The 12708-nt window shown below is 35.2% G+C and overlaps 2 protein-coding genes across 2 annotated transcripts; one reads left to right on the top strand and one right to left on the bottom strand.

Annotated features, from left to right (window-relative positions):
• Positions 1-2423: 2423 nt before the first annotated feature.
• On the top strand, positions 2424-4113 carry LOC109181452 (geraniol 8-hydroxylase-like). The gene is made up of 2 exons (XM_019331219.1): positions 2424-3335; positions 3424-4113. The coding sequence occupies exons 1-2, from the start codon at positions 2445-2447 to the stop codon at positions 4030-4032; spliced, it is 1500 nt and encodes a 499-aa protein (XP_019186764.1). The 5' UTR covers positions 2424-2444; the 3' UTR covers positions 4033-4113.
• Positions 4114-6112: 1999 nt separating this feature from the next.
• LOC109181136 (E3 ubiquitin-protein ligase Praja-1-like) lies at positions 6113-6940 on the bottom strand. Its single transcript, XM_019330891.1, has one exon. It carries the CDS (start codon positions 6938-6940, stop codon positions 6113-6115), a length of 828 nt encoding a protein of 275 aa, XP_019186436.1.
• Between the last annotated feature and the right edge of the window lie 5768 nt (positions 6941-12708).

Below are 12708 nucleotides of genomic sequence, written 5' to 3'. Positions count from 1 at the left end.
AAGACAACGGTAATAAGATAAATTGATTAAAATGTTCAAAGCCCAACATTAGTAATAAGACAAGAGAATGTGAGATTACCTAAGAAATTGGAGGGTATCTCATATTCCTTTTCAATAGCTAAAAACTTAATGCCGAGGTTATCGGACATTCCTTGGGAAAGTTATATAACCTGAACCAAACATGAGAATTTTATATTATCAAGCAAATATAACGGTTATCTTATATAACCTAAACCAAACGCCCTTTAAGTTATTCCATGATCTCTAATAGGTGATTCTCACAATTCTTGCGCGGTGCAACCTTAACAAGGTAGTCAGCCACTTTGTTCGATTAATGGCTCCTATTAAAGAAAGCAATAATATCAAATAAAACAAAATTTTAAGATGACCTTGATAGGGATTATTCACCGGACACTGTGCTTGTACAGTGATCGGTAAAGGACCCTTAGGGTTGGCTGAGCCTGACCCGACCACTAACGATCTAGAAGGTTTATCTTCTCGGTCTTCTGACCTGATTGAGCATATATGGCTAAGGGATAGGCCCATGGAGGGCTTTGTGCCCTCTGGCTTACCGACCTGCCTAGGTCGGACCGACCTACAGGGGGTTTCGCGGCCCAATGCAGTGAGCTCAGGAACATCAAGGCACGTGGCCTAGGTCCCTTGGCCTCAGCCTAGACCCATGTATGGTTTTCACGTGCTACACATGCTGCTGCCCAGGACCTGTGCCCTCACGTTGCCTATAAATATTGCATTATTGCTATTAGGTAGGACTTTTGGCATTTTTTAGATCTCAACCTCGAGCTCGGGTAGTCGGGTACCTCTGACCCACTGTCACGTATACCAGACTTTTTTCATTAAATCAACAAGTAGACTAGGCAAAAGATCCGAACCCAGAACCGACCTAAGACCGTATACTGTAGACAATACTCGTCGTATATAACCTAATGCAATTTTTTAAAAAAATTATTACATAAAGCAATTAAATTAAATAAAGTCAAGAATTGAAAAGGCTTGATTCAAGCCCGAGCTCGTGTGCGCCGGCACCTGCGGGCACGAATGTCGTCCGACACCTTTAAATGCCAAATTAAAAGCTACTTCTACTCCTTTCTTAAGTCATACTGTGTTCATAATCTTGCTCTAGTTCGACGGATTCCTTGTTTGGGTGCTCAAACATTGAATCGTAGCATCCTAGGAAGCCTAGGCCACAACGCTCCTAGAACTTTTGGGAGGTGGCAAATAAGGTTTTAAGGAAAGAGTGATCGCTTGACTCTTGCTAAAAACCATACACCAAACACTAGCCAAATTCCCCATATTTCCTTCTCTTCCCTTCTTCCCACAGAAAATAATAATCTTATTTTATAGGATTATTATTTGTTTTAACCAACGGATTTTCAACACGAATTAATTTTCATTGTTCCCAAAAGATTAAATCTCCAACCCTAAAAGTCCTCCACGTCTCGTGCCCTCAATCAGTGTGACGGGCGGTGTGTACAAGGCCCGAGAACGGATCCACCGCCGTATGGCTAACCGGCGATTACTAGCGATTCCGGCTTCATGCAGGCGAGTTGCAGCCTGCAATCCGAACTGAGGACGGATTTTTAAGGTTAGCGCACCCTCGCGGGATCGCGACCCTTTGTCCCGGCCATTGTAGCACGTGTGTCGCCCATGGCATAAGGGGAATGATGACTTGACGCCATCCGATCCTCACCTTCCTCCAACTTATCACCGGCAATCTATTTAAGGTTCCAAACTCAACGTGGCAACTAAACACGAGGGTTGCGCTCGGCTGTAGGGGTACGTATTCCATCAGATCAATGACAACTTAAAAGATTGTTCATGCTTATAACGTTTGTTCACAAAAATAAGTGATTAGTTAGGTATTATTATATCCAAGTTTAGAAGAAAGACATTGTATAGTATTATATATTGGCGTGTTTGTTTGTCAATTGTCATGAATATGTGCTGATGATAGGTAGCGCATCGGGTAGGTATATTGATGCCTTAAAATTTTAACAATGATTTAGAATAATGAGGTTTGAACACATAACCTCCCATTTAAAAGAATCACTTTGTGTCAGTAGACCACAATTAAAGTCATTGGCTATTATTGGTTTCTTTAATATAGATAATTTATGATAATTGGGTTCAATTAACTTATCAATTCTTGATAGTGCATTCGATTCATCTCTTCCAAATTTTCATATAAAAAGTATTTTGTCCAATTAATGAGTAATATACTGATTATATTGATTTTTTTTAAATCTAGCATTTATGACACGACCTATTAACACAATATGAGATTGAACACTGAAAATAAGAAAATAAGGAGCTGCTTTCTTTAACCCAAAAAAAAAAAAAAAAAAAAAAAAAAAACTTAATACATATGTATATATATGTTGGGATTATTCTCAATCTAATTTCTCATCCTCTCCCCCAATATCAAAATGGATTACCAGACCATTTTGCTAGCTCTTTTGTTTACCTCCACTTTGATCCTCATTAGCTTCTATCCCTTTCATGGCCGGAAAAAGCTTACACCACCGCCGCCGCCAGGGCCAGTTCCCTTACCCATAATAGGAAACCTTCACCTGCTAGGAAACCAACCTCACAAGTCCCTTGCCTTACTAGCCCAAAAATACGGTCCTGTTATGCGCCTCAAACTGGGCATGGTAAACACCGTCGTCATTTCTTCATCCGCCATGGCCAGAGAAGCTCTGCAGAAACAAGACTTAGCCTTCTCTAGCCGCACAACTCCCGACGCTCTGAGCAGTCTCAACCGCCGCACGCCGTCCGTGTTTTGGCTCCCGGTCGCCGCCAAGTGGCGATCCCTCCGCACGATCATGAACACCACCATATTTTCCGGCAGCAAGCTCGACGCCAACCAGGAGCTGCGGGCGAGAAAGATACGTGAGCTTATAATGTACTGCCGGAAGAAGGGCCGTGCAGGGGAAGCGGTGGATATCGGGCGTGAAGCTTTCAAGACGACCCTGAATTTGCTGGCTAACACCATCTTCTCCAAGGATTTAACTGACCCCAATTCGGATTCCGCCATGGATCTCAAGAACTTGGTGTGGAATATAATGGAGGAAGCTGGAAAGCTCAACCTGGTTGATTATTTCCCCTTCCTTGGAAAGCTTGATCCCCAAGGAATCAGGCGGCGCATGTCTCACCATTACACTGAAACGGTTTCCATTTTCAAAGATCTGATCGACCAACGGCTGGAAGATCGGAAAGTGGACGGAAACAGAAATGGTGATGTTTTAGATTCACTCCTGGGCATCAGCGAAGAGAAACCGGAGGAGTTTGATAGAGGTCAAATTGAGCGCATGTGCTGGGTATATATATAAACTCCAAAAAACTGAAACCCACCCAAATTCATCATGCTTAGTTTCATAAATTAAATACCTAATAACTTGTTTTCAGGACTTGTTTGTTGCTGGGACCGATACGTCTTCGAGCACAGTAGAGTGGGCAATGGCAGAACTTTTGAAAAATTCAGAAGCCATGGCGAAAGCTCAATCTGAGCTTGCAGATGTTATTGGCAAAGGGAAGCTATTGAATGAAGGTGATGTTGCTCGTCTTCCTTACTTGCAATGCATTGTGAAAGAAACATTTAGGTTACATCCGCCAACTCCATTGTTGATCCCACGTAAAGTTGAACAAGATGTAGTGTTGTGTGAGTATACTATTCCTAAAGGCTCAAAGATCCTGATAAATGCATGGGCAATCGGGCATGACACTAATCTTTGGGATAATCCGTTTGTCTTCAATCCCGAGAGGTTCTGGGATTCAAAAATTGATGTTAGGGGACAAGATTTTGAGCTCATTCCATTTGGAGCTGGTAGGAGAATTTGTCCGGGGTTGCCAATGGCAGTGAGAATGGTTCCAGTAATGTTAGGGTCATTGTTGAACTCGTTCGAGTGGAAGATTGAAGGAGACATAACATCGGAGAATTTGGACATGGAGGCCAAGTTCGGGATGACATTGGCTAAAGCTCATCCCTTTCGAGCCATACCTATTCCCATCATGTGAATTGTACTTCAATTTTAGATATAAATATCAAGAATGACGATCATTGTTGAACATTATTTTCTCTATCAATTTTTAAAAACTTATTCCATACTAACTATTTCAATGTAGGACTTTATTATTTAAAAAAAAAAAAACTATTTCGATCAATGTAGGATGAATGGTGTTGGATTTTACCACTACACTACGAATCCAAGAAGTTCCAAAGGTGTCCTCAACTTCCTGTCATCCTCGAGTCTGCTACGTACAACTGTCCATGGTAAAACACATGTTTCTTTAGTAGCAGGCCGACATGAGATAACATTTGTCATTGATTTTTATATATTGTCATAGCGGAAAATTGCTTCCTTTGAAATTTAAAAGAAAGTCTTATACTACAACAGTTAAAACTTTTACTCAATGTCGTATTTTCTCAAAGCATTAAAAATAATACTTTGATTTACATTAGTGGTTCAATATGTTAATAAATAATATTAAAATTACCAAGGACCTTGTGGTCTCTTGGTATCTAATTTCTCTCCTATGTGAAAAGTGTAGGGTTTGAACCTTAGTCTAGACTATATATATATATGAGTATCCCTTTTAATTTGTTTATAATAAAAAAAATAATGTTAAAATTAAAGATACCTATAATAATAATTATTTTACAATATAATATGTAATTACAATTATGATTATATACTATAACTATAATAATTCAATTAAAATAATATTATATATATATACAGACTCACGAAGTTGGGTCTCACCAACAAAAACAAATATATATTTGCTTTTTTTTTTAAGATTATGGATGTCTGCTTCATCTGCACACACGTGAGATGAGAAGGACTTAGTTGATTCTAGAAACCAGCTTCCTCTCATCCATAATCTTCTCCATTTATTTGCTGCTGCTTTGACTTCTCCGACACATCGGAAAAGTGATATTCACAGATCAATCGAGCAATCTCAGCTACTCCATTTCTCTGATTTCGAACACAATCATTATATATTCTATGTTGAAGTCAAAATTTGGGCGATTTGAGTAGATTCACCCAATCGTTGCAGCAGTGTATCATCTTTCGCGATGTTGATATCTACAAACCCAGAATCAACTCATGCATGTCACAGATCTACTCTTTTGAACTGCTATGGTCACCCAAAAACGCTTATGGAGTGAAGTCTGGGAGCTAATTGAAAAGATAAGTATGGATTAGGGCTTTATTATTTGGGTAACTGCTTATTGAGTTTCTCTGATTTGCTATACTAGTTGAAATTGACTTCTATACTTTTATTTGAATTTTATTTCTTATATATATGGAAGACCGAATACATGCATGTAAGATCTGAGTTTTAATTTGTTTTTTTTTTTTTTTTTTTTTTTGAACTTCTACGAAAAGCTAAGTGTGGATTAGGGCCGGACTTTTTGATTTGATTATTTAGTATGAATCTTGGATCATTTTTTTATTGTGGCTTTGTGTATGGTAGTCTATAAGTGATGTTTTATTTTTTTAAAACTGGGTATATCAAAATTTCAGTTTTATCAAAGCTTTCATATATGTTTTACTATATGTTTCATAATAATTGTATAGAACTTCTATATTTTGATTTTTATTCTTTTTACTTTATCCCTTAACTTCTAAACCTTTTCTATTTGAACAATGGAAATTTTTTATTTATCATCCTCAAATTTTATTATACGTTTTCACAATAATTCATATAAATACTTTTGATTTTTTGATTTTTTAATTTTTTAATTTTTTATGTTTATGTTTGTATTATATATTTTTTCCTTTTGTTAACGGCAGACAACAACAATTAGAGGTAAAAAATATTATTCCTTTCACATGTTTTGTCGGGTCAGAGTATGGGAACTCTTAGGATTGAGAATTCAACTTTTTGGGAGAAGAGGAAAATAATATTATGATATGGAACTCAATAAAAATTTATTAAAATCTTTCATTTTAAAAGTTTAAAACTTACAAAAATCATACAAATCTTTAACTAGGGTATGCCTTAAAAAAGAAAAAAAAAAAAAAAAACAAAACAAAAAAAACTATGGGTATGTATTACCAATTCCGCATGGTATCAGGATATGTATTGATCATGCTTCCGGCGATGGCGGGGCGGGAATCTTGCGGCGGCAGAGAGGACAGCAAAGGCTTCTCTCCAGCCAAGTTGAGAGGCAGCCGTCGTGAAAGGAACAATGGTTGCAAGGCATCACAGCCACCACTGTCCCCGCCGTTAACTCCTCCAGGCAAATAACGCAACAACCACCGTCTTCTCCGCCACTATCCCTCTCATCGTACTCTATTATCTTCGTCTCCAACGACTTGATCGCCTGCCGCTCCTGATCTACGCCCCTCGTCGCCGTCGCCGCTCCGGAATTCTCGCCGTATACTAAGTTAATTTCGCTAGGATATGCTTCTCCATCGTAAGAAAGATATGTTACTTCTTCATTGTCCGAAAGAGGATCATTGCCCCAATAATATGGTATTCCATCATCGCCGCCCCGTTCAGAATCACTCCAGGAAAGATTTGCTAATTCATCGCGGCGAACAGGATCGTCGTCTGAAAGATATGTTACTTCTTCATTGTCGAGATCAGAATTATTTGGGAAAAGATATGCTGCTTCTTCATCGCCGAGAACAGAATTATTGTCAGAAAGATTTATTACTTCTTCATTGCGGATAACAGAATCATCATTGGAAAGATATGCTACTTCTTCATGGCCAAGAATAGAATCATTATTGGAAAGATATGTTACTTCTTCATGGTCAAGGACAGACTCATCGTCCGCAAGATATGCTACTTCTTCATTGTTGAGAACAGAATCTGAACCAGAATCATAATCATCAGAATCATAGTTGTCGGGATTATCTGGCCGTACTGAGCTTAAGCCAGCTGCAAATCGATCAATACCCCTCTCCATTAATGACTTCTTCTTTCTTCTTTAGGGTTTCTTATTCCTTCTAGCTAATTGTCTATACAAGTAGCTCAATTAATTCTGTAGCAGACAACCATGGGGTATATATATACATATAATTCTGTAGAAGACCACAAACTTTTATCCTAATCTTTTTTGGACTTGAATTAGGTTTGAAAAATTCAAAACTTACTTTTATCCTAATCATTTTCGGACTTGAATTATGTTTGAAAAATTCAAGACTTATTATATTATATTAGTTGATTTAATATTTTATACATAGAGTGCATCTTAAATTTCTATTATTTTCATTAATTGCCATATCCAAAGAGTAATGAGATAACGATTCTTTGAGTACGTACAGTTTGACGGTGCCGCCACCTCTTGAAAACTCAAAAAGTTGAAGTTCTTGTTTATCATGAATGTAAAAATTTTCTACATTTTAAGTAGTTGTAATTAGATTGGCTATTAGTTCAAGTTAGAATTAATTTTATGTGTCACTATGGACACTGATTTAGACAATTAAAATACCCTTTGAGATTGCACTAAATTAAACATAATAGTTATATAATGACGTGTAGTAATATATAAAAAATATATCATTAAAAACTTTCAATAAAAAGTTTTAAAATTACACTTATATTGATATTCAAAAAATTAAATATACAATTACATACATAAAATCAGTGCGAATATTGCAGGTTATAAACTCATTATTGTACGTATAGTATGGAAGCGTTATGCTGTGGAACCGTGTCTATGTTCATAATTACTGAATTATATGTCTATGTGTTCATAATTATAAAGTTATATATCATTTTGAACTTCATATTTACAATTACAAAACTTTATGTTCATAATTACTGAACTATATATCCATAATTATAAAGCTATATATTCATAATTTTTTAACTTCATATTTACAATTATTGAGTCTCTATATTCATAATTACAGAACTATATGTTCATAATTATGTTCACAACTCTATGTTCATAATTTTTGAACTATTTTCATAATTATGAACAGATTTAAAACCGTGTCCACCTTGCAAGGTGGACACGGTTCCACGGCATAATTTGCCTATAGTATGGGTATAAATTGAAGAAGGGGCATATTTTGGGTGTTGCTAGTGGCGACGGGGCAGCCAGATGCAGGACGACAGCAAGGGAAAGGGGGCTCGGAGGATGAAAGCGACTTGGTGACGAGGAGATATGTTGGTGGTCCAGAATTCTTAGGGATTATAACTCACTCGATCGTTTCCTACTATCTCCTACAACTCTAAAAATACTATAGATAGAGGTCGTCTCAGCTCTCATTTAAACATCATAATCTTCTCAAAGAACACTTGACTATCCTAGTCTATTATCTTCTTCTTCTCCTTCTTCTTCTTTTGACAATTTACTTAATTCGTATAGAAGTTGTAATAGTTTTTTATTGGTCTGGATTTTAAACTCGTTTTCAATATTATTCAATGTAGGATGAATGGTGTTGGATTTTACCACTATGAATCCAAGAAGTTTCACGTCCTCATCAACTTCCTGTCCTACAAACAAAAAATTATTTCAAAATAATGCAATGTGGTCTTAGACTGCTATACCTCTGATTAGAGTCACATCAAGGCCGTTCCAAAAAAAATTGGGATCCTGTGCAATATTTTGATTTGGACCCCTTTTTTTTTAACTAATTTTTATATAAAATAGTAGTTGTTTAAAAAGTTGTCTTAAAAAATTTAAAATATAAATATTGTATAAAAAATACATCTAAAATTTTATTTAAAAAGTGACATGCGTCGTGCACATTTAGAAGACCCAGATGACTATTTTCTAGAAGACATAAAATTAATCCTAAGGAAAAAATAAAAATTTATTTAGAAACTCTATGTATAAATAATTAATCAAGAAACGAATTCTTGAATATATTATTCTAAAATCATAATTATTAAGTCAGGTAAATAAAACAATAAACAAGAATTGTAAAATAATACGTAATTTTAAATACCTATCAATAGAATTGAAGAACTTGAAAGTTTGAGAATTAAAGAATCAGTAGCACACGAGTAGAATCTGTCGTCTTTCCCAAATTTGAATTACCTAATCTAGTTCAAATACACAAACATTCAAATAAAAAAATTTCAATATTTGAATTAATTCAAATACCTAGAATTCACAAATAGCACCCTCAAATTAAAAGAATAAAAGTTTAAATACCTAAGCTGCTATGCAGTAAGCAATTTGTTGTAGTTTTGTCTCTCGTGAGTCTCGTCTCGTTTGCGGCCTGTCTTTCTGACTTTCTGTTTGTCGTACTTTAGATTAGGCTAATATAGGTTATATAGTAATATTTAATAGGTATTTGTTCAATCGTTATGCTGTGCATCCGTATGCACCATGCATGGTGCATACGGATGTCAAAACGACGTCGTTTTATTAAAAAACACGCGTCTTTCCTTTAAAAAAAATTCAGGTTCGATTCCCAGCAACAACATTATATTGTTCATTCATTCTGGAATTTTAGTTCATAGATTATGGAATTATAGTTCATTGATTATGGAATTATAGTTCATCGATTATGGAATTGTAGTTCATCGATTATGAAATTTTAGTTTATAGATTATGGAATTTTAGTTCATTCATTCTGGAATTTTTAGTTCATAGATTAGATTATGGAAATATAGTTCATCGATTATGGAAATATAGTTCATCGATTATGGAATTTTAGTTCATATGTTGTTGCTGAGAATCGAACCTGATTTCTTTTTTTTTTAAGGAGAGACACGCGTTTTATTAAAACGACGTCGTTTTTGCATCCGTTATGCACCATGCATGGTGCATACAGATGCACAACATAATTTGCCGTATTTGTTACGGTGTATGTGGGGTGTATGTGGGCTTTATTTTTTTGAAGAAAGGTTCATCAACTTTGGACTTTGTTTAATTTGTAGTCTGTTGTAGGGGTGTAAACGAGTCGAGCCGAGCTCGAGCATGGGTATGCTCGAGCTCGAGCTCGTTAAATGCAGCTATGCTCGAGCTCGAGCTCGAGCTCGATCGAGCTCGTAACTGGATGCTCGAGCTCGAGCTCGGCAATTATCGAGCTGCTCGATTGTTCGAGCTCGAGCTCGAACTCGATCTTGAGCTCGAGTTCGAGCTTGATTTTGAGCTCGAATTCGAGCTCGAGATCAGGCTCGAGCTCGGGTTCAAATGCGTGCTCGATCTTAACCTTGAATTTGACGGTTTAACCTATTTGATTTAAAATTTAAACTGCTCTGTTTTATCCATACATAAATAATACAAACTTCAAATCAAAACACTCAAAATAATTTCGCAACGAAGTAAAAGATAGTGAAGACACAAGTCTGTTTGTTCAAACTTCAAAACATTCAAAATAAGTTTGCAAATCACAACAAAACACAAGTCAACAGTAGTAGTCCTTGATTCCTTGTACATATATATTTCGTCCCGGATATGTTCAAAACAATAGGGCTTTTAAATTTTGACTTTTGAGTTTTAAATTTTAATTATTATTTTTATATATTTTAATTATATAATATTATATATTATATTGTATATTATACGGCTCGCGAGCCGGCTCGACGAGCCACGAGCCTAGAGTATCTAGGCTCGGCTCGTGCTCGTTTATTTGACGAGCCGCTCGAGCTCGGCTCGTGCTCGTTTATTTGACGAGCCGCTCGAGCTCGGCTCGAGCTCGATTTTGACCGAGCTCGAGCCGAGCGTTGACCGAGCCGCTCACGAGCGGCTCGCGAGCGGCTCGGCTCATTTACACCCCTAGTCTGTTGAAGCCTAAATGCCTATATATGCTACATTTTTTATTTTTTTTAATTAAGGGCCCCCCAAAATTTTGGGGGCCCTGTGCGCCTGCCTTGGGCAGACTTGCCCAGGGACGGCCCTAGTCACATGCAAAAGTTATCCAATAGACGTTGTTGATGACAGATAACATCATAAAAAATAAATAAATAAATAAAATAAAAGACAATGAATCATGGAGTATACGCCGATCCGAAAATGAAATCTCCCACCAACGTCTCGTCTCAAGCACGACAATGAATCAGACAAATGAGTTTTTGTTTTTGTTTTTTTTTTTTTTTTTTTTTTTTTGTGATTTTTTTTAAATTTAAAAAATTAATTAAAATAAAAAACATATATTAAATTTAAATAAATTAACTAAATTTTTAAAAATTACCTCCGTTCAGGGCTTCCCTATCCAATTCAACTGGATAGAGAAAATGACCTTGGCTTCTCCGTCCAACTGCCTACTTGGCTCCTTCGTTCAGTTGGACGCAGAAAATTGTGGGCTTCTTTGTCAAGAGGGAAGCTAAGCCAACAATTCATGATTTTTTATTTTATTTTTTACATGTACATTGAGTTAAATCAACTTTACCTACTATTACTTTGAGCTTATTACTGCTTACATGTACATTGAGCTAATATGCTAATTGTATATACAAAATAAAAAAAAAATTATTGGTTAAATTGCTTAAAAATGAAGAGTTAAGGTGTTTAATTATTATTATTATTATTATTATTATTATTATTATTATTTAGTTTAAGGCCGGGTTTAATTGCATTTTTGGTCAATAGTGGAAGATCTATTTGACTCTCATTTTCCAAAATAAAAAAAAAGCAAAAAAAACTGCATCAGATCATTTAATGAAAGTAACAATCAGCTACCATTAATCCATTATTATACCACGTCCCAAAATGATCCAAATAACTTACACACATTCTGTCAATCATTATTGTATGGACCATGGTCCACAAAAGTTATATGGACCATATTTTGTCTACTGTAAAATAATGTACATTCAGTATAAAAATAATGTATATTCAGTATAAAAATAATGTACATTGTATTCAGGGGATGTACATTATTTTTGTTCTGAATATACATTATATTACATGATGTACATTCAATACAAAAATAATGTATATTTAATATATTAAAAATGTACATTTTGTTATGGTCCATATAACATTGTGTGGACCATGGTCCACATAATAATTTGCCAATGTTGATCCGAATAATGATTTGTCACCCTATCAAGAGTTGTTTATTTTTTGAGTGTTGAGCACTTGACCTAATAATATAGAAAAAAAGCCAAATTCACCCCTAAGTTAATTGAATAGTATAATTAAATTTTCTAAGTGTAAAAAATTCAATTTAAACTCGTTAAAATATTCAATTGAGTCCTGCATTAACCTGATTAGTAGACTGACACATGTCACTTTTTTTTTATTAGTTTTTATTTTTTTAATTATTTTCTTTTTATTTTTTTTTATTACAAAAAAAGGGATACCCACATATACTTTCTACACTTACACCAAGGCTCAAACCTAAGACATCTCATATAAGGGGCCAATCGGATACCAATGGACCACAAGCGACTTGGTTATTTATTTTTTTTTTTTTACTTAAAAAGACTTAATTTTTAAAAATAATACAACTGGTGGTTATCTCCTATCAAGGGAGCAAAGCTTCTGTGCTGCTATTGGCCGGAGAAAGAAGAAGAGAAGTAGAAGTCGAAGGAGGAAAGAAAGGGAAAGGGGAAGGAATTTTATAAATGGAAGGTGGGTAGGTTGATTTTTTTAAAAAAAGTTAAAATTAAGAATAAAAGCAAAAAATATTTTTAGAAAAATAAAAGTAAAAAAATCATTTTAAAAAATTGATAAACATTTATGTGCTAATTTAGGACTTAATTGAACATTTTAATCAATTTAATAAGTTTAAATAGATTTTTTATTTATTTAAAGCACTCAATTGC

The sequence above is a fragment of the Ipomoea nil genome, unplaced genomic scaffold, assembly GCF_001879475.1.
Source record: "Ipomoea nil cultivar Tokyo-kokei standard unplaced genomic scaffold, Asagao_1.1 scaffold1043, whole genome shotgun sequence".
Lineage (NCBI taxonomy): Eukaryota > Viridiplantae > Streptophyta > Magnoliopsida > Solanales > Convolvulaceae > Ipomoea > Ipomoea nil.
This window is presented reverse-complemented; position numbering and strand designations above follow the sequence as displayed.

Bases quoted from the DNA above. Each gene is read 5' to 3' on its own strand.
- LOC109181452 (XM_019331219.1), top strand. From the start codon at position 2,445: ATGGATTACCAGACCATTTTGCTAGCTCTTTTGTTTACCTCCACTTTG. The intron at 3,336-3,423 runs GTATATATATAA...ACTTGTTTTCAG, and splicing joins AAATTGAGCGCATGTGCTGG to GACTTGTTTGTTGCTGGGAC.
- LOC109181136 (XM_019330891.1), bottom strand. From the start codon at position 6,940: ATGGAGAGGGGTATTGATCGATTTGCAGCTGGCTTAAGCTCAGTACGG.